A 21,520-nucleotide genomic window follows, 5' to 3' on the forward strand; every position below is an offset into this window, starting at 1 on the left:
TGCCGGGGAGAAGGAGCAGGGGGAGGAGCTCCAGACTGCCGGTGCGAACGGCCGGCTGGTGATCTGCAAATGCAGGGAGGGAGCGATCTCTGCTGCAGGGGGAAGGAGGGGCTGTCTCTGGCTGTCGGAGCCCGGGGGGAAGTCCGGACATTTAGAAATTCCCCCCGGACGCTATTTTTAGCTCTAAAATCCGGACATGTCCGGGGGAATCCGGACGAATGGTAACCCTAGATTAACTGATGGACTCCAACTAACTCCAATGAGTGTTCTGCCTTAGTAAGAACTACAGGGTTAGACCATTAATGTGTAAACTGTTTCTTTAGAGATTTCAATTTCAACAAACTCTTTGAAATAATTTACACTTAAACTGTCAGCAAATATGTTTTAACTTCTCTATTCCAGTTACAAAGCAGTGAATAAAAAGTCATTTTAAAATAACTATTTTAACCAAAGCTTAATTTTCCTTTAAGCAATCTCTCAACAATCTGCAAAATAATTAACTTGTAGATCATTTGCATACATATTTTATAAAGTAAGTACTAAGAATGCTTTATTCAGACTTTGTAAAGGCTTATTTGTGAAGTATTTGGCTTCATTAAGAATGGTAATTTGAACTCTGCCATTCTTGGAAAGTATCCATGGACAGCATCTGTATTATGGTGTGAGAGAGCTGCTATCTACCATTTACAAATTTCTTTGGAATAAGAAGTCAAGAAAATTTAATACACTTTTTAAGCGCTTTTCCACATATTGGTCCCGATAGTTTTTAACTATTAATAGTTTGTAACACAACATGACTGATGTCATATACAATTGGTTCAGAAGAATTTAAATTAAATAACCACATAACAAAAGGTTCCCTCTTCAGCTAAAGAAGTTGAAAGAAATATCATAAAAAATTCAATAAGCAAATATTTGTTTACATTTACAATAATAAAATTTCAGACAAATATTTATTTAAAAAAATACATTATAACAGAACAAAATGTATATGTTGATCATGAAAGACAAAACTACTGTTATTGTGTGGACCAGAATGCACATAACATGCTAACAGTTCAAAAATCATTTCAGTGCATTCAGGAAACATGAAACAAACTACCTGTTTGTGAATGTACTATTTTTCTACTTGGTAAATATGCCTGAGAAAGTTAACCTGTAAAGAAATAGGCTTTTAAACTCTTAAACACAAAGAGCTTTCTACAGTGAAATGGTGAAGAGACCTGTGATATGCACCTGACAGGCCACTAAGCCATTTCCCACAGAGATTCTGTTCACTGCTCTACCTCAGTTCAGTGATCCAGCAGTGGCACAGAGTTTCACATCAATACCAAATTCATTCAACCAAGACATTAAGAAAGCATGCTGATATGTTGTAAAATCACCAGTTTATATACAGAGGGTATGTGGAAATCAAATAGATTCTCTACCAAAGTTAGTGTATTGTTGTGCAGTATTATGGACAAGAAAAATGTAATGATAAAGTAGGGATTATATGTCTGGCTCAAGTTAAGACCCTTTAAAAACTACAATTTCAACACAATCACCTAGAATTAAAGAATGAAAAATCAGGACAAACACAAATAATCATTTTACAGTAGCCACATACTAGAGCTAAGTAGGAATCAATATGTAGCTTGGGAAAATAGTACCATAAATTGTGCTTTGGATATATGAAAATAAAATATTACTAGCAGACACAAGCAGTCTGACAAGATGTGAAAGGAAGCAGTGAAAACATCGGGGATTGAATTTCCTTTCATCAAGATTTGTCTGCTCCTACTGTATGCAGATGACAAATGGAACTCAGAGAAATACAAGATATTTAACTCTTATTAGTAATTTAACTCTACTGTAATGGGTTTTAGATTTTTGCCTTTTCTTGTATTAAAAGAAATAAAAACTAATTAATCAAAAGCTATATACTGAGGATTGTTCAGAATCAGAGTGCATGTTTTCTTCATTAAGAACAATGGGCCAGTTCCAGTTGGTGCAAATCGATGTAGCTCTGTTGAAGTCAATAGATCTATTCCAATTTATGGAACACAGTGTCTGACACTATGCCTCCAATTTTAGCGGTCCTGTTGAAATCATTACAAGCAACTGCATACTTTGTAAATTACATGGGCTTGGAAAAAACCAATCATGGGCATACAAAAATTCTAATAGAAACCTTTAATTTTCATAATTTAGTTAAGCAGATAATACATGATCATACTACATGAGCTAAATCATATGAAACAAAGTTATCAAACAAAACAAATTCATAAATCTGAGGAGAAAAAAACCACGACAGTAAAACGATGGAATTTTAGCAGACAGCCAGTCCTACCCTCCAATGTTGAAACACATTAAAATATACTATTGCACATATGTATGTATTTTTCCGAGTGTGATCAGGAAGCAGCTTCCTTCCCCCTCTTTGTAGCACTGCACAAATGGCTAGGTGCATTACGGAGGCTTTTTACTGGCCTATGAAGTATAAGGTATTGCCCACTACTGGAGACAGGTTATAAGACTTGATGGACTAGTTAACTGATCCAGTATGGTAAATCCTATGTTATTCTTTCACTAGTACTGGCCATGGCATCAAGAGCACTCTACGCTGCTCTGACACCAGACACACTGTTAAGTTACACCTTCCAATCAGTCTACTTGTAGCATGTGCAGAGAGGAAAGCAGAACAATTATAAGGAGTACCATTAGGGCCCCCGATCCAGCAACGCCTTTAAACCAGTGCTTAACTTTATGTATGTGAGTAGTCTCACTGATATCAATGTCATTATTCACATGCTTAACATTAAGCACAAGCTTAAGTGCTTTGCTGGACCAGGTCCTAAGAGAAGAGCCAGTATCAGAACAGAAGGAGCGCACTGAGAGGAGGAGACGCACAAAGCAGTGCAAGGGAAGTGGAAAGCATCTTTTAAGTTTATAATTGTTTAAGGAGGACAAATGGGGAGAAAGATGGGCTAAGGTTATATCTATACTGCAATCACGGGTTGTGACTGCAACTCAAGCAGACACTCCTTAGCTAGCTAGCTTGGGTCCTGGAAAAGTGAAACCCTGGCAGTGCACACTTCGGTGCAGGCTGTGCAAGCCCACCTGGAACCCTGGGTAATTACTCACACGGCTGGCCTGCACTGAAACACATGCTGCCACAGCTTCACTGCTCCAGTATGTGAGCTAGCTAGATTAAAGCTGGCTTGGGTAGGTCTTCTTGAGCTACAATCACAGCTGCAACCCCATACTTGTACTACAGACATACACAGAGGAGGAGAATGTATATTGTGTAAGGGGGAATCTCCTGGATCCAAAAACTTTCTTAGAGCCCCTGCTAATTTTACAAGATAAATGGCATGCGTGGTCATACTCTAGAGGGCAAGAGGGAAATCCTAGATGGCAATGCTATGATTCTGGCTGAAGAGCTTCATTTTCCTCCTCCCATACCTGAAAGCCTTGAATCCTTGCCAAATACTCCAGCTGTTTTGAAGGCTGCACTGCAGAACATGGGGAAGCAGGAGATATTCCTTTTAGACCTATGGCTTCAGCAGTCGGGGATGTTCCATTCATAAGGAGTTCCCTGGCAATTGTAGCTGTACTATTAGTAGTAGCAGATATGCTGAAGAAAGAGCTAGAAGTCTGGCTCATTTCTTTGGATGACAAATAGCTTCCAGTAGTGCCAGGGGCTGCTTTGTTGCGGCTTGCTTCCATCTCTTGATAAACATCAGGTGAGAGATGGAGAATTCCCTTTGGTGCTGAAAATGAAAGCAAAGACCATTCTCATTACACTTGCAGTGAGTTAAAGATGGACAACTATACGATTGTCAGTTTAGATGCTTCCCACCTGAAAACAAACTGTATAATTATAAGCAATGGGTCTTTTGCAGTAGTAACTGCAAGTCAGAATGCATAATCTACCTGATTATAATCAAAACTGGTTTTAAATGGACATTAAAGGGAAGGATCCCTTTTTTTTTTTTTTTTTTTAAAAAGGTCCTAAATGTGGACTCTAAAACCATGCTTGAGATTTTGCATTAACAGACCATCTGGCATGCACAAATGAGGTACTTAGATGTCAGAACTAACAAGACATAGCCACACCTCAGAAAATGATAACACAATCTTTATTTTGTTGTAATCCTCTTCCTTCCTACATCCCTACATCATCTGTTGTCATCATTTGCTGTGCTAACGGCCTTATTTAGGCCGCATACCCTTCAGTGAAGGAAACTGTCTTCTTTTTTTAAGCATTATGGACACCTGTGACACAGTATACATTGTAAATAATAATATCTTCGTGACTTACACTTGAGAAGGTGTATTCTTTGCTCAATGTGAACGTATATCACCCACTTACACCACAGGAATTATGCTATGTATTAGAGACCCAAAGAATTTATTCATGTGCAATTATGGAAAATCCTTCAATATCTCTAATGACATGTAGTTAAGGATAATTGCTCTTGATAACTACATTTCAGAATTTTAAATAATCTTTTTAGACAATGAAGTCCCAATCCTGCATACACATGTGCACCTGAATAACTTGACACATTTGGGGAAATCAACTGAGATTCTCATGTGTGCAAGACTGTTCAGGATCAGGGCTTAAGTGAGGCAGTCTTACTATACAGTCAAGCTATGTTTTGAAAAATAAATGATATCCATTTTGCAGATAGTTTAAAAGGTAATGATGAACATGAAAATGTTTTATTAAATTACAACAAGCATATTGGAGCCTCCTGTTGGTAGCAATCAGACTGCCTAAAATATGACATTTGTGACACCTGGCAGTAGGGAGTCCATTTTACAATGCTAAACCAGTTCGGCAACTAGTTTAGCAATGAGAAGAAAAATGCTATGGTTCAATGTTTATAGATTATTTTTCATTTGCAATGCATATGAAAGTCATTTTAAGATTGCAGGACAGTCTTAAAGCAGAATTGAAACTGGGTTTCTAGTATCTTATAATGGGTTTCCCTAATCTCAGTGGCACAAATGCTACTTTTTAAATCAGATGTCTGCTCCCTGGAGTAGATTCGGAAATACAAGGTATAATTAAAATCCTTAAATTCACATACATGGTGAACATGCTTCCTTGTTGAAGTTTCAGACTGCTGTCTGAGCAAACTGGTTATAGGTGTGTCTTGTAATTGCTTTACTCAGTTTGACTTTTAACTCATTATAAGCCTCATATGGTTAGACCACAATCCAATATTGCTGATTAATTCATGAAAAGGTTTCATGAAGTATTTGGTTATATTGTTAAAATGCAAATAATTTAGTGACTGCAGTGATTAATTTCACAACAGGAGATGTAATGTGTGGTTCAACTGTCTGACCTTGCAAACCATATTCACACAAGTATACAGACTCACACAAGCCCCACTAACAGAACTACTCGCATGAGTAAAATTAGGACTGGACCCCAAATTCTGCTCCCCCCCCCCCCAACTGAGCCACTACAAGAGCAAGTACGCTTATTAAGTTTGCAGATGATACCAAACTGGGAGGGATTGCAACTGCTTTGGAGGACAGGGTCATAATTCAAAATGATCTGGACAGACTGGAGAAATGGTCTGAAGTAAACAGGATGAAGTTTAATAAAGACAAATGCAAAGTGCTCCACTTAGGAAGGAACAATCAGTTTCACACATACAGAATGGGAAGAGACCGTCTAGGAAGGAATATGGCAGAAAGGGATCTAGGGGTTATAGTTGACCACCAGCTAAATATGAGTCAACAGTGTGATGCTGTTGCAAAAAAAGCAAACGTGATTCTGGGATGTATTAACAGGTGTGTTGTGAGCAAGACACGAGAAGTCATTCTTCCGCTCTACTCTGCGCTGGTTAGGCCTCAACTGGAGTATTGTGTCCAGTTCTGGGCACCGCATTTCAAGAAAGATGTGGAGAAATTGGAGAGGGTCCAGAGAAGAGCAACAAGAATGATTAAAGGTCTTGAGAACATGACCTATGAAGGAAGGCTGAAATAATTGGGTTTGTTTAGTTTGGAAAAGAGAAGACAGAGGGGACATGATAGCAGTTTTCAGGTATCTGAAAGGGTGTCATAAGGAGGAGGGAGAAAACTTGTTCACCTTAGCCTCTAAGGCTAGAACAAGAAGCAATGGGCTTAAACTGCAGCAAGGGAGGTTTAGGTTGGACATTAGGAAAAAGTTCCTAACTGTCAGGGCGGTTAAACACTGGAATAAACTGCCTAGGGAGGTTATGGAATCTCCATCTCTGGAGATATTTAAGAGTCGGTTAGATAAATGTCTATCAGGGATGGTCTAGACAGTATTTTGTCCTGCCATGAGGGCAGGGGACTGGACTCGATGACCTCTTGAGGTCCCTTCCAGTCCTAGAATCTATAAGTGCAGAGCCACAGCAGCCAAGCTACAATTCCTCAAACCCGACTGCCTGTGCAGGGCAAACACAGACAAGAAAGTTCAAGTGGCCTGCTGACAGGAAACCCTACAGTGCTCCATAAAGTTGCTTCAGGTCAGAGCAATTCAGGCTCTAATAGGTGCATGGTGGGAGTGGGTACATGAATGGAAAGAGCAAGACATTCCTTACCCAGCTGATTACTACATCCTGTCTCCTTGCCTAAAGCGTAGAGAGCCCTATGGCTCCAGTCCTCCAACTGACTTTGCATGGACAGATCACCAGGGAAATCAGTGGGGCTCTACACAGGCACAAGGGTGTGCACCTGTGTGAACCTTTTGCAGGACCGGAGGCCCAGATCAATATGTTGCATGACTTCTGAATGGCTATACTATGGAAGTGTTGGAGAGGGGCAGGAAGAGGCTCCATGCACCATCTTCCTCCCCGGACAGATCCATGCAGGATAATCTAGAATACAGCCCTGTAAGTATAAAACACCATATGCATCTGTATAAAGCAATGTTATGTACAGTATTTAATAATATACCCTTCATCTGAGACTCCACCACCTTCAGATAAATCTCATCTCACCTCACATTATTTAAATTGCTTTGTAAAATGGATACTGGGTTTAAACAGACATAGCGCATCTCCCAGTTTACTGTCAGGTAAAACTGGGCTACATAAACCAAGAAACAATCACCACAAAATAGAGTGGCAAGTACTCAGCACCTCCTAAATCTGATCCATTGTAAATCCAATTTCACTAAATGCATCTGAGAAATAATGATGATTAATTCAATAATATAAGTGAAAGAACACACTGGTACAGAAATACTATTATGAAAAAGAATCTGTTTTGGAAAAAAACAGCACAATGCTAACTTTTTTACAAAATATTTTAAACTAAATCAAGTACTGCAGATGTCTATTCCATTGATGTAATATTATTTAAAACAAACATTTCACATGCTTTCTCAGCCTTTTCAATGTTTTTACATGATCCACCCAAATATCTAACTGCTGTCTGGAACAATAGTTTGGAATTTTTCCAGACTACCAAACTTTCTAAATGTTAAAATAACTAATATATGGCATATGATGAATAAAAAGATATTCAGCATGATATATCAAATGCTCTTATAAACCACCTACATTGTTATAAAGGAGATGGTAAATTAATAACAGTAATAGTACTTTTCACTTATATAACATCTTCCAGCTGAGGATCTCAAAGTGCTTTATAAGTAATTAATTAATTAAGTAATATGAAACACCTAAGAGGTAGATATTATTGCCATCACTGACTATTTTTAAAAACCAAATGATGTAGTATTTTGGACATTATATTAATACACTTGAAAACTGTTGGGATTTTAACTTTAGAATTTAAGTTTAATGAGACTAATTAAAACTTGCTTTTAAACAGCTGCTGATGAAGCACGGAAAACTTTAAAAAATCTCTTTTGGAACATTTGTGCTAAGAAATATAGTTTCTTAAGTTTTATTGCCTATTTTTAAAATAATACTAAGGATCCTTCTATAAAATTCTTCTGTGCCTGCTGCTTATTCCTAATCTGAATGTATAACCTTCTGTTTGAATATCACAGTTTAGTTGCTGTGGAAATTATATTACAGGATGACGATTATGATATCGAGTGAGGAATGAACTATAGAAGCATAAGAACTCTTCAGAAACAAATACCAGAACTGCTTTCATACATATACTTTTGTTAATAAAATTTGGGACACTAGACATACAAACAAATGAGAGATTTATTGACCTCTCTCTAGATAGGAGTTGTCCACACAGCATGAGTGGATCTCTAAGTGAGCAAAGTTCTTATAAGCTTATTATTCCCCTGCAAAATCTAGAATTTTATGTGAATATCAAGAAAAAATGATCATATGCTAAATTCAATACAAATCTCATATTACAGAATCATATGCAACTGTAAATCATAAAGGTTATAGCAGGGGTCAGCAACCTTTCAGAAGTGGTGTGCCAAGTCTTCATTTATTCACTCTGATTTAAGGTTTCGTGTGCCAGTCATACATTGTAACATTTTTAGGTCTCTTTCTATAAGTCTATAACATATAACTAAACTATTTTTGTATGTAAAGTAAATAAGGTTTTTTAAATGTTTAAGAAGCTTCATTTAAAGTTAAATTAAAATGCAGAGCCCCCCGGACCGGTGGCCAGGACCCGGGCAATGTGAGTGCCACTGAAAATCAGCTTGCCTGCCGCCTTCGGCACCCGTGCCATAGGTTGCCTACCCCTGGGTTATAGCAAAGATGCAGAATAATATATGACAATTATTAGGAGTCTCAGGAACTATATTTCACCATATATATCAACAGTGGTGCACCTTCTGTTGCATACAACCTGGAGGTGCATTCATGAAAGACCTATAAATAATTTCCATGCACAAGCATATTATTTACACCCATGGGCAATCATGTAAGGAAAATATGCAGACTAGCTATGCAGTATAATCACTAACACTTGAAAAACAATTCTAATCCATTCTTTAATGGTAATTGTTAGCAGTTGCTTAAAATTGTAATCTCTAAAAAGACTTCTAACTCCACAATCAAATACAGGTGTGTATGATCTTTTGTCTACATCTGCCAATCAGATACTAGAAAACTGTAAAGTGGTATGGAGGAATACTATATAAATGGCTAGATTAAGGCAATGTAGGGGCCTGGGTAACATCTCTACCTGGGTAGTCCCCATAATCTTACCTCAGTGCTGTGCTCCCATCCCTGCCTGGAGTAGCAGTGGCAGAGCCACCAGTGCAAAAGGCATCTTCGCTGTTACCCACCATTCCTCTTTGGACAGGTTGGGGTCTCCCTGACCCATCCCACTTTATCTTCACACTGTGTGGGATTCCCTCCCAGAGGAGAACTCAGCCCTCACCCATCAGAGCAAAGGATTCTGTGTGTGAGGGCCCTTGCCAACCTCACTCCCGCAGAGCCATCGTGACAACAAGCCTCCCACAGACATAGCCTCTGCTGCAGTGGTATTGACAGGGCCCCATGGCAGCCGGTTCCTGAGCTAACAATGCAATAAAATGAATGGGGCACTTAACCGTCTTAAAGCCATCACAGGGCTGTCTGCTGATTCAGGAAAATGTCTCTTCATCAGTTACACTGGCTCATGCTATCAAGCTTTTCTTCACAACCACGAGGTCTAGGAACATATTTTTACACGAAACCTGATGTTGTCATGTGACTTCCAGGAGATAGTTCTCTAGACATGGAACTGTGTCTCAATCCAGCTCTGAACATACCAGACCTAATTCTTTCCCTTCTCTTGTTCAGTACTGTCAGGATACTCCTTTTCCCCCCCAGTTTTCAGTCTTTTCTTGTTTCAATGACTCAGAGTCATAGCATTTCCCTGAACAAGGGGCAGAGCACTGTTCTACTGCCCCTGGAGCATACCGGAAAGCAGATTGTGACTCGGAGACTCACAATTTGTCTCCTGGTCTCCCCTCTGTGCTGAGGAGAAAGCTACAATAGTTGGTGTGTTGGGAGGGGTCAAGGCTTCGCCCACTTCCTCCCTCACCCACAGAACACTTCAGTGGAACATGCCTTGCTCCCTGCACTGCAATCTGTACAGCCAGTAGAAGTGTGTGCCTTACTCCTGTGGGCTGCCATGCCTACAGGGCCATGATTTAGCCCTACATGCGATCTGCTTATCTTATAAAATAAACTGATCATTTCAACATTTGAAATTAATCTTCTTTCAGCCAAAGATAGGTTATGTGAGGTATGATCAATACTTGGGAACTCAAAATCAGCCAGCAATAACCACTAAATAGTTTATTTTTAAGACCAAGATTCTACCACACTTACTCATGCTGAGGAATACCTTATTTCTTGATTAGTCCCACTAAAATCAACAGGACTAACTGCAAAGTAAGGTATTTTGCAACGTGAGTGAGGGTATCAGAATCTGGCACCAAATTACTTCACCATGAAGCAATTCACAGGAGACCAGATCCTGTAAGGTGTTGAACACTGCAGATTCACAGGGATTTCCACAGGAGCTGCAGCTGCTCAACATCTCTTAGCATCTGGCCCATCATAAATCCAATTTCACCAAAAAGCCTGGGAGAAATTCTAAAAATAAGGGTGGCTATTTTAGTAACAAGAATGAGTAATTTAAGTATTACCATAAAAATAAATGGTAAAAGCCTGACAATTTCTATATTAGAAATAGCTTTTAAGTGTCACTACTTTAGAAAACATTAGTAAAACAACGGAATAGGTAAACACTATGGCCATTATGTACTCAGCAATAGTCTACATATCATCTTGGACTTCGGAAGCAGAAATACTGGCATAGACACCAGCATTATTTACCTAATGCATCTGTCTGAGGTATTTACAGGCAACCAATCACTAATATACAGGCACCAAAAATAATACTTTGTACTTACATAGTGCCATCCATTAAAAGATCTTAGTTATGTGAGGTTAAACAAAGTGATGTTATGTAGCACCCCTATTCAAAAAACAGCTTGTTTAACCTCACAACAGCCATGTTAAAAGATAAGAATATTATTTGCTTCTTTACGACTGAATAAGAAGACAAGAAAAAAAAATTGTTTTGGTTTGTTCGTTTTTTTTTTTTTTTTACATTATCATCATCAGGTCTGGAGTTCCCTGATTTTGCTGGAAGATTCTCTGCACAACTGGAGAATTACTAGAATTATGACACCACAAGAGACGAGGCTGAAACCTGAGCAGTGGAGAAGGGGATAATTTTTAGTCAGACATTTTAAAATTCTGTTTATGTTGGTTTTGTTTTTATTATTTAACTCAAACTCTTGACGCACACTTGAGAGAAAAGCTCTTTGTGAAAGTTTCAACACCTTCCCTTCTCCATTTGGGGAATGAGAACTCATGAAAAACAAGTCTTGATATTTTTAATATAAAGAGCAATCAGAAAAAAATAAGGGAATTTCTACAGAATATCTGATTAAACACTCTAGTGGACATAGATTCAGGACATATAGCATTTTTTGAGGCAATGACTTGTGCATTTGGGGGTCTGCATAGTAGTTCAGTGTACCAATAGAACTTAAGAATGATCAAGGCTAGCATGTGAGTTTTGAAGGGAGATAACATAAGGCAGAGGACAGGAAAGAGCTGTTATTAACAAAAGTAGATGGGTCAACAAATCAGGGAGTGAGAGCAAATCAGGATAGAGAGCTGACAGTTCAGATGCTTGGAAGAGCAATAAGACAATGATTTTTGAGGGGTGAAGCAATGAGTCAGTGCTTCAGTGTAACCAAAGAGTGACCTGCATAGGCAAAATCATTCATTAACAGAGTAGAAAGAGGAGAGTGGGACTTGTGATGATGAAATGAAAGGCATGACCTACATGTGCGAGAGAAGAAAGAATGAGTAAGTCTAGCAGATGAGGATGGAGAGATAGTTGGAGTTAAGAAGAAAGCTCAGTGAAGTTATGAGTGAGGATGAAATCAGAGGAGAAATCAGTGGGGGAGAGGAAGTTCTAGGGGGTGAGATGTTTGAAGTAAGGAAAGAGCTTGGAGGAGAGAATGGAGAACTTGACTAAAGCCTTGGTTAGGATAGCAATACTGCCTCAGCAAAAATGATCCAATTTCCCAAGGAGATGATTATCTTGGGCTGATGATGAGAGAGCTTCGCCAGATGTGAAGAGGACCAGATCTCAGTCAAGAGATGTTGAGAGCAACACAATTACAAGGTCACTTGTGGCCACTCTTAACCACAAATGCATATAGAGCTCTCTGTTGGAAATGCTTTCTTATATCTGAATTAATCCTTTAGATACACCAATCGTGCGCAAATGTATTTTCCAAGGGTATGAAGTCTAATGACCTTTAACAAACTCCCATTCTGCAACTACCGAGGAAAAAATGATATGGTCCTCCTCCCCTGCTTTCTCCATAACTCTTTTGGGTCCCATTTGCTGAATAACGTCAGTTTTTCTTAAATGTTCTTCCATCTCCTGTTTGAAATTGTTAGCACTTACTGTTCAGGCTGAATGATTATTTTACCCAGACTGCTAAATGCAATTAGATCTCTCCAACAACACAAATCTCATAAGTAACTAATAACACCAACCCTGACGCCAGATTCCCAAAATCCAATCCCTGGATGAGACCATATCAGAACAGAATTACATGAATATCTCCTGCTTCCCAATCTGATTTTCCTGGGGACTTCAGTGAGCAAGGGAAGATAGTATCCTAGCTCTCTTCCATAGGCTATCAAGGGAGCCTCTTGTCTCAAAATTAGTGTAACTTCTGTACACACTGAATTGTCACTTGAGCACTTGATGCGATACCAAACTACTGCAAGAGACTCCAGTTCCTGTCTACAGGCTCAGCTGGTGGGACTGACACCTTGGAGTGTTCAGTAATGTTATAATGCTCATCTGGCAGCACCTGTGCTACAAAAGCTGTTGGAGAGTCCTTGTTCTTTGAGCTGTGCCACCCCAAATGCAGTGTTCTGCAGTGTTATCAACCCATCTTATTGTGTCTTTTACTCAGAATGACCATGGAATGGTAGTGTAGAATCTGAGGTAAATGTATAATTAAAAGAGCTATTAAATTATCAATCCACCACCTGGCAGAGCAGATTGATATAAAATCTATACTTTACTTAACCAAAAGTCCAAGAAACAGCAATAATTAATTAATACAAAAATATCACCCAGTGTAAATTATGCACTTGAGGCACACAGAAAACGATACAGAATATTGAAAATAAAAATATAATGCTACCAGATCTGAATTTAACAAATCTGAAATATAAAATAGACACTTTATCCAATAAACTGTGAACAGACTTTGGTTATCATCATCCATGGAAATGTACAGGTGTTAAATTAGCCACAAAAGGGCTCCATTAACATTCCCTGGATGCAAAAGAAACATGGGGAATTTCAAGGAAGACTTAATGAAAATACTGCTATACTGTATATGTGTTTCCACTTAGAGGCCAAGATCTAAAAGCACACAAAATGTCATGAAAATCAGTCTTAATTTATTGTGCTATGCTTTTACAAAAAATGTCAAGATGAAATAAAAGAACAAATACTTTCCCTATAATTTAACTATACATTTTCTATCAATAGGGATTATTTCTATGTGATATTATTGATTACGTGTAAGCAAAAACACAAAAGATACTTAATAATGTGAAGGCAATTGCCAAAGTTCCCAATCCTATTCTGTGCAATATAGACAGAAATAGTAATGTTCTTTTTAACCTTGGATTTAAGACACTACCCTGACTCTCTCTCTCGGCTTATTTTTTACTCGAAAGAATTGCATTAGATCAAATATCTTTGTTCCTTTGGAGTTCATCTGCTCCTGCTGCTTCTTCACCACCTGAAATCATAATCATCTGTTTGTGACATCACAATTAGTTACTGAGAAGATGATTACTTTGTCACAAACAGATGATTATGATTTCAGATGGTGAATAAACAGCAGGAGCAGATGTACTTCTAAGGAACAAAGATTGTGATTTCATGCAAGAGTCCTTAGTAATAAAAGATTAAGGAAGAAAAACAACAGTAAATATTTTTCACATAGGTGGAACTGTTTATAAACATAATGTTTTCAATGAGGTAGCTGTGGTTCTTCAATTTTCATTTGGACAACACCCATAAGCTGGAGAAGAGACTTCTGTTTAATCTCTGTGAAAAAGTGGAACACCTTTCCTAGGGAAAAATAGTTTGTACCTTTTTTTGCTTCGGTATAAAGAATGCCTGATAGTGCTATCAGTTAGGAGGAAGTAGGTTTGAGAAGTTTGCCACAAAGGTGGTTGTTGGAGTATTTAACAGCTGGCAAGAGGGGAAGGGGTAACTGGTCAGCTTCTGGGTACTAGTCCTGGGGGATGCAGAACATGCAATAAGTGGGTATGTTATAGGAAATCGAGCAGAGGGTATTTTCCAGTGATGACCCACACAAGATATAGTTGGAAAGCAATAGAATCTGTTGCTCTCTTGTAAACAATTTACTTTTTGTCTTTAACAAAACAGATAAATTCTCTTTGCTATCCTAGTTTTAGTCTATATGGTTTCAGAAGAAAACACTGCACATCGAGCAGACAAAGAGAAGGAACACTAGCATGCAAAAGGAAGCTAAAACATAATCCACCAAAGACTCTGCATTCTCACCAACTAGGGCCTAAGCTTAGCCGGAAGAGTAGCTGCTCACCTGTTAAGCTTAATGAGGGCAGCAAGGAGGTACACATAAACACCCCAGGGCCCATTTTAGACTCTTACAGTGCCCAGACAGGTTAGTTTTTAGGGGCCCCACCATATGCTATGTCACACCACAGTGATGTAGAGTTCCATTTTCCTGCAATGTTTTGATGTTGTGCGATGTAACTTCATTACATAAATACAATTGGGGGGGCCACCCTGCCCAATATACTGGTGTTCTCTCTATCCTCACTCTATTAAAATGAGGATTTGGGAATGAGGAAAATGCTCCCCTTGTTCTCTTTAACCCATCCTATATTAAAACTATTATTTTACCACCACCATATATTAAAAAAAAAAATGGTGCTGACATTGCAAAAAAGAGATTATGTACTAGTTACTGTTCTTCAAGAATCGCCTCTGTACATTCACACTCGTAGGGAGATGGCATTGAGCTGTGGAACTGTCAATGGCACATGCCATTGCCTTAAAAAGCTGAGTCTGTTGGGGGGAGTGAACTCGCAGGAGTGACCTCATCACCTACTCTACATAAAGGGAGTACACCTCTCCAACTACCTCAGCTCCTTCTTCCTAACTGCAAAGTCCTGATTTTATACAGAATTCCAAGGTAAAGGGGAAGGTGTGTAATGGGAATAGACAAAGGCCCTCAAAGCTCAAAGAAGACGGTTCTTTAAAATTCACCTCTGTGCAACGCGACAGTGGTTGGTAATGGGTTCTTCCTGATATCTCTCCCCAGATGGTACAAATAACCATCAAATTGGCTTGGCTTTTTCCAGGTAAAAACAGAATTCCTTGCTTCTAGTGTATAGAAATCAGTTTCTATACACTAGAAGCAGTTGGGTAGGAATGGTGCTATAAGGAAGAACATGGGTAGGGAATATATTGAGATAGGTGGAAATCTGAGACCATCTTAGGCATGAAGCCGGGATGGGGCCTCATGGTGACCTATGGCCCTTATGGAATAAGATGGAGTGGCCATCAAAGCACTATGCTCATTCACCTTCGTAGCAGATGCAATTGCTCTCAAGAAGGATGTTTTGATTGCTAGATAGTTAAGAGAGGCTTGGGCAAGAAGCTCATAAAGGGGGGCCCATCAGCTTCAGTAGGTCAAGATTGAGGTCCCACAAAGTAGGGAACATCCTAAGCGGGGAAACACATTTACCATGTTCTTAGGGTATGTTTACACTGCAGCTGGGACAAAAACTCTCAGCCAGGCTAGCTTCACTTAAGCTAGTGTGCTAAAAATAGCAGTGTGGATGCTGTGGCTCTAGCCACCCAAGCTCAGACTCAGGGGATTAGGTGGGCTTGAGAGCCAAATTGCTGTCCAAGCCACAACATCCACACCACTTTTTTGACTGTGCTAGCTCAGGTGGAGCTAGTGCGAGATGCTCTACACCAGCTGGGAGGCTCACTCCTAGCTGCAGCATAGACAGACCCTTACAGAATCTGGAGACTGTAGTGTTAGAAGATGGGTTTGTCCTTAACATAAATCTGATGAGCAGATACTTCTGCCATATGGATTTTAGAGAGGCTATAGCTAAGCCTTGAAACTTAAAGAAGGTACTCTGACACTGCAGGGCCCCAGCTCAAGATGAGGGGAAATCCTTTACTAGTGAAGTATAGTATACCATATATAGTAAACCATTTCCATGTTGGTTTATAGCATTTCAGGATGGAGTCTTTCCTGGATGGCAAGAAAAAGGCTTGAACCCTCCGAAAGCAGAAACATTAGTCGGCAGGTTATCCTCCATGCTGCAAGATGGAATGCCCTCTTGGTTGCGATGCAGAATCCTTTCTTGCTGTTGAGACAGGAGGTCTGGAGATAGAGGCAGCATATATAATGGTTTTCTGGCCAGCTGCAGAAGATCTGGATACCAGTGCTTTAATGAGGAGGAGACGCCAAGATGATGACTGCTGGTGGTGAGGATAATGATGAGGACTAACACTTCAGGTTTTTTCACAAGGCGTGGTGTGAGTAATGCAAATATTATGCATTCTGTATTCTCTCCTTTACTGACTGCAATGTGTGCATTGTTTGATTGGTTACAAAAGTAATTATTGTAGAAAGAGCACTATGTAATCCCTGTTGTACACCATGGGGTCCCCCTTCTATTGCTAAGCTCTCTAATGTAGTCGATCTAGGGGGCTAAACTGTCATAGATTAAAGTAGGTGTAAACCCTCACCTTGGGGTAAGTAATTGTTTCAATAAAACTATAGACCAGGCTAAACATACACAGCCAAAGTTTTCTTGTCTCCACAGATACAGGCTAGAAATGCATTCCTCCCTGCTTGTTGATATAGTACCCGGACATGGTATTGAGTGTAAGCACCTATACTACATGATGCTGCAAGGACAAGCAAAAGGTTTGCGGTCTCGCCGCACTATCTGAGCTCCAGTCCAGCAGCAACACATCAGAAGGAATCCAGACCCCACAAGTGTTCAGAAGGCAAGGCATTTGGAGGTCTTGGAAATGCACACACTAGCCCTGATTGGAGGCAATAGCGGTAATAGTGATTGTAGGGATGGCAGGACAAAAGGGTACCCCAGAGGACATTGTCTCTGTCTCTGTTCTCCTACCAGCAAAGCTGTGGGAGCACTCAAGGAGTCAGTCTCCTTAGAAGGCTGCATACATTTGGTGTGTGCCTCTCAAATGTTGTGATATAGGTCGATAAGGCCATTAGGCCTAATAGTTTCAGGAAAAATTATTTGGTCTGTACCAGTATTCCCTGAGAGTTGCCAAGAAGTCTCATATCTTGTAAAATCTCTCCTCTGGGAGAAAGGCTATGTCCTGAGTGGAGTCCAGAACCGCTGTGATGATCCTTTGTGTAGGCTGATGTATGAATTTTTCCCAGTTGATTAAAAATCTCAATAATTGTAAGTGGCTATACATCTATTGGATCACTGAGGACAGCGTCTGCTGACAGTGGTCATTAGGAGCCATTCATCCAAGTGAGAGTGGAGAGAGTGCAGAAAACACAGGCTATGAATGTCGGTCCCTGGTATAATTGCTGGGCAAGAAGCATAACTCTGAATGGAACTCTGGTATTCAATATAGCACCAGTGAGGGACAGAGGCTTTCTGAAACAGGGAAAGGGCTATTTTCACTACCTATAATACTATAAATTAACTGTTTACAGCGAACTCTGAAGTAGGATCAAAGGGATGTCTAGTCTGCAGGTCATGAAGGTGAGTTCTGTTCACTGTCTGTGATGGTGGAAGAGGGGTGCTTGGGGTATGTACTCCCTTATATAGATGAGGACAATAATGTCACCCTTGTAGGAGATCTCTCGTGCACCACCCCCAATGAACACTGCTTTTTGAGGTAGTTCCACTGTTCAACGCGAAGGGCACCAGATCCCCACAAGTGGGAATGCAGAGGCTCTTGTAGAACAAATATTAAAACAATTATTCCAGTTCTCCTATGCAGCCAGATTCAAAACATCCCTTTATTTCCCTACATAAACTTAAACAAGACTGTCTTTCTCTCTGTCTCTATGCACTTGTAGTGTGCTCATCTCTGCAGTATCTCAACAGAACGCAAGGCCCCATGGGTCTAGAACCCAGGCGTGTACCACTACCAGGCAACTGACATCTCCAGGCTGCCACCCAGCAGCATCTGTAATCAATTTGTGCTCCAAATCCCATGACCCACTGTGGTCACAGACCCCGGGTTTAATTATGCCGGTGGGAAAGCTCTCTCGCGCCAGCATAGAGCAGCAACACAGGAGACCTTACAGCAGCGCATCTGCAGCGATACAGCTGTGCCACTGTAAGGTCTGAAATGTAGACATAGCCTAACATGGGGTAAAATCCTAGTGAAGACAAGGCAGTCTGTAGTTTTCACATGTGCTAACAGGGTGGTCTGCCCCTTTAACAGCCAGGAGGCTGGGGGCAGTCAGCCCTGTTCAATGATCAGACCCAGCTGGGCTGGAAGCAAGTGATTATAAAAGCCAGAAAGTAGCTCAGTTGAGGAGGAGCTGCAGGTGGGAGATGGGCTCCTGTAGTAGGCCCTGAAGCAGTAGTATTGAAGGGAAGGGTGAGTCCTCCATTCAGCACTGAGAGAGACAAGGGGAAAAGCTGCTGGGTGTTGTGGCTGATCGTAGGCAAAGGAAGTGCTTTTTGTTTTGATGTTTTGCCTAAGTTTTATGTTGCACAATAAAACTGTGTCCTGAAAGAGACTTGGGCATGGCAGAGTGTCTTTCCTGGGCTGGGGAAACAGGCCTGCAGGCCAGGGCCGGCTCCAGGCACCAGCCTGGCAAGCAGGTGCTTGGGGCGACCACTCCGGAGAGGGGCGGCACGTCCAGTTATTCGGCAGCAATTCGGCGGAAGGTCCTTCACTCCCGCTCGGAGCGGAGGACCTCCTGCTGAATTGCCGCCGCAGATCGCGATCGCGGCGCTTTTTTTTTTTTTTTTTGGCTGCTTGGGGTGGCAAAAACCCTGGAGCTGGCCCTGCTGCAGGCTATACAGGTAAACTCTGGAAGCAACCTAGAGTTTACCTCAATCTGCTACTGTGAAAATTACAACTACTATGGCCTTGTCTACACTACCAAGTTTTGTTGCCAAAAACTGCCTTGTGGTGACAAAACAGGAAGAGCGTACACGCTACAATGTGACTTTTGTCGTGAAAAATGCCCAGTCTTGACGACAAAAACACTTCCACCCCTACAAGAGACTTTTGTCTTTTCCCCTCCCTTTATTGTCGACAAAGAGCCAGTGTAGACACTGCTGGTTGTTTTGTTGACAGAACTGGCTTATGCCAGTATCCCACAATGCCTGCCCTGATTGCTCTGCTCAGTGTTTTGATCTCTGCTGCCCTGCAGGCATGAGCCCCTCCCCTTTCAAAGCTCCGGGAAGTATCTGTGTGCTGCTCCGTTTGGGGAATAAACAAAGAGCAAATCATTGGAATGCTCCTGTTCTGCCCTGCACTAAGAACACAGCAGCAGGCAGACTGCTGTGCTGCTTTGCCATTCCTCAGCAAAGAGAGCAAACAGAGCTTCTCATGATGCTGCTCTCGGCAGCTGAGGGGGCTGTGGGAGAACTCGCCCAACGATCAGCTCTTTCTTCCCACAATACTGCACTGTGGGATACATACCCACGGTGCATTGCTCATGCTGTCGATAATGGTGTCCCCAATGTGGACATGATCTGTTGAGAGAGGGAGCAAGTGTAAACACCCTTTGGCGATTTTTGTTTTGTTGACTTTTGGGTGTCGACATAAGTTTTATCAACAAAACCTGGTAGTGTAGACTAGCCCTTTGTCTTCACTAGGGTTCTAGCTCGTGTTAATTGCCATGTATGAACTAACCTGAGTTCAGAAAAAAACTTTTTCTCTTATGAAGACAATGCCTAACTGGCTCTATAATTAATGCATTTCAAAATAAGCATGAAAATCCACTCCGTTTTTAAACAAAGAATACGCCATTTTGCTCTTGCTATAGTATAGCACACTACCATGTCTATACTCGTAAGGCAGATACACAACAGAAAACTTTTCAGACAATTTCTGATAAAAAAGACTAACTAAAATGTCCATAATGACTAGAGAAATCATTTTCGTTGTTTCAAATAATCAAATACCTAATGGGAAGGTGCTTAAAAGTTAAATATTAATGAATATAAAAAGTAATACTCACTGTTACTCGTTGGCTCAGGAAACCCAACATTTTGGCCATTCCAGCCTTTGTTTTCCCCTGGCTGGCACAGTTTAAAAAAAAGGAAAGAAAGAAAAAGAAATAAGTCCAGCACAAATATATTTTTACAGAAAGTATTGAAGAGTTTTGTGAAGAAACATTTCCATTTTAAAAGAGTAGCTGTTTGAATTGACCAAAGCTAAACAAGCACATGGAGCGGTCCTCTACAAACCTGCCCACACAGCTCTGCTTGAGCACCTTCATTTTCACTTGAAACAGGTTCTTCCAGTACTAAACCTCCCCAAGAATAAACATTACCAGCTACAGGCCAAAAGATCAACAATAAAGATGTGAGCACCATTTCACCAGGGACTAGGCTCTGATTAGCAAACATGTTTAACTTTTGATTATTCAGTGTTGTTGCAGCGAGGGTCTCAGGATATTAGAGAGAGATAAGGGACCATTCACAGTGAGGTGGCCCATTAACACTCCTGTAGTCATAGGAAAAAAAGGAGGGTTAGTGGATTACAGACTGTTGTAATAAGCCATAAATCCAGTGTCTTTATTAAGACCATGATTTTTTGTGTCTAGCCCAGTTATGAATTTAAGCTCCCAAACTCCTCTTTTCCAAGTGTTGTGGAGGTTTTCTTTGAGAATGAGGACTCAGCGATCAGATATAGAGTGATTGCTTTGTGAAAAGTGTCCACCCACAGGTGATATAGTGTGTTTGTCTTTTATCGTTTTCCTGGGTGAATTCATCTACGAATGTAGTGATTGTCTGGTTTCACCCAAATAGTTGTTATTGGGGCATTTAGTGCACTGGATGAGGTACACCACCTGTTGTGATAGGTATGTGTTGTGGTGGGTGTTGATCACTGTAGCAGTGGAGATGTGTCTCTAAGTTTTGCATCTGTTATTCTGGTGGGGTCTGGTGCCACTTTGAGTTGGTGTGTCCTGGTCTGCGGGGAGCTTGCTTCTGACGATGAGCTTGGAGAGGTTGGGAGGTTGTCTGAAGGCCAGAAGCAGGGGTGCAGGAAAGATTTTATTCAGGATGGGGTCATCATCAAGTATGGGTTGTAGTTGTTTGATGATACCCCATATGGTTTCCTTAAAACGTGTGCTAACTACTTATGCTAAACTATTTGATCTTGTATTTAGCTGTGACACTCTTAGTACCTTTCCCAGACCTGAAGGAGAACTCTGCGTAGCTTGAAAACTTGTCTGTCTCACCAACAGAAATTGGTCCATAAAAGATATTAACTCACCTACCTTCTC

At 40.5% G+C, this 21,520-nt stretch overlaps 1 protein-coding gene across 6 annotated transcripts in view; it reads right to left on the reverse strand.

Moving 5' to 3' along the window:
• STAU2 (staufen double-stranded RNA binding protein 2) overlaps nt 1-21,520 on the reverse strand; it is a 198,423-nt gene that overhangs the window by 108,613 nt on the left and 68,290 nt on the right. For all 6 annotated transcript variants that reach the window (XM_026662620.2, XM_026662615.2, XM_026662627.2 and 3 more), the window contains 2 exons: nt 20,249-20,309; nt 3,448-3,755 (listed from right to left, as the gene is read on the reverse strand). In XM_026662620.2, coding sequence (XP_026518405.1) covers nt 3,448-3,755; nt 20,249-20,309 — 369 coding nt within the window. The remainder of the gene's footprint in view (nt 1-3,447; nt 3,756-20,248; nt 20,310-21,520) is intronic.

Source organism: Terrapene carolina, unplaced genomic scaffold (assembly GCF_002925995.2).
Source record: "Terrapene carolina triunguis isolate 2854851 unplaced genomic scaffold, T_m_triunguis-2.0 Scaffold58, whole genome shotgun sequence".
NCBI lineage: Eukaryota > Metazoa > Chordata > Testudines > Emydidae > Terrapene > Terrapene triunguis.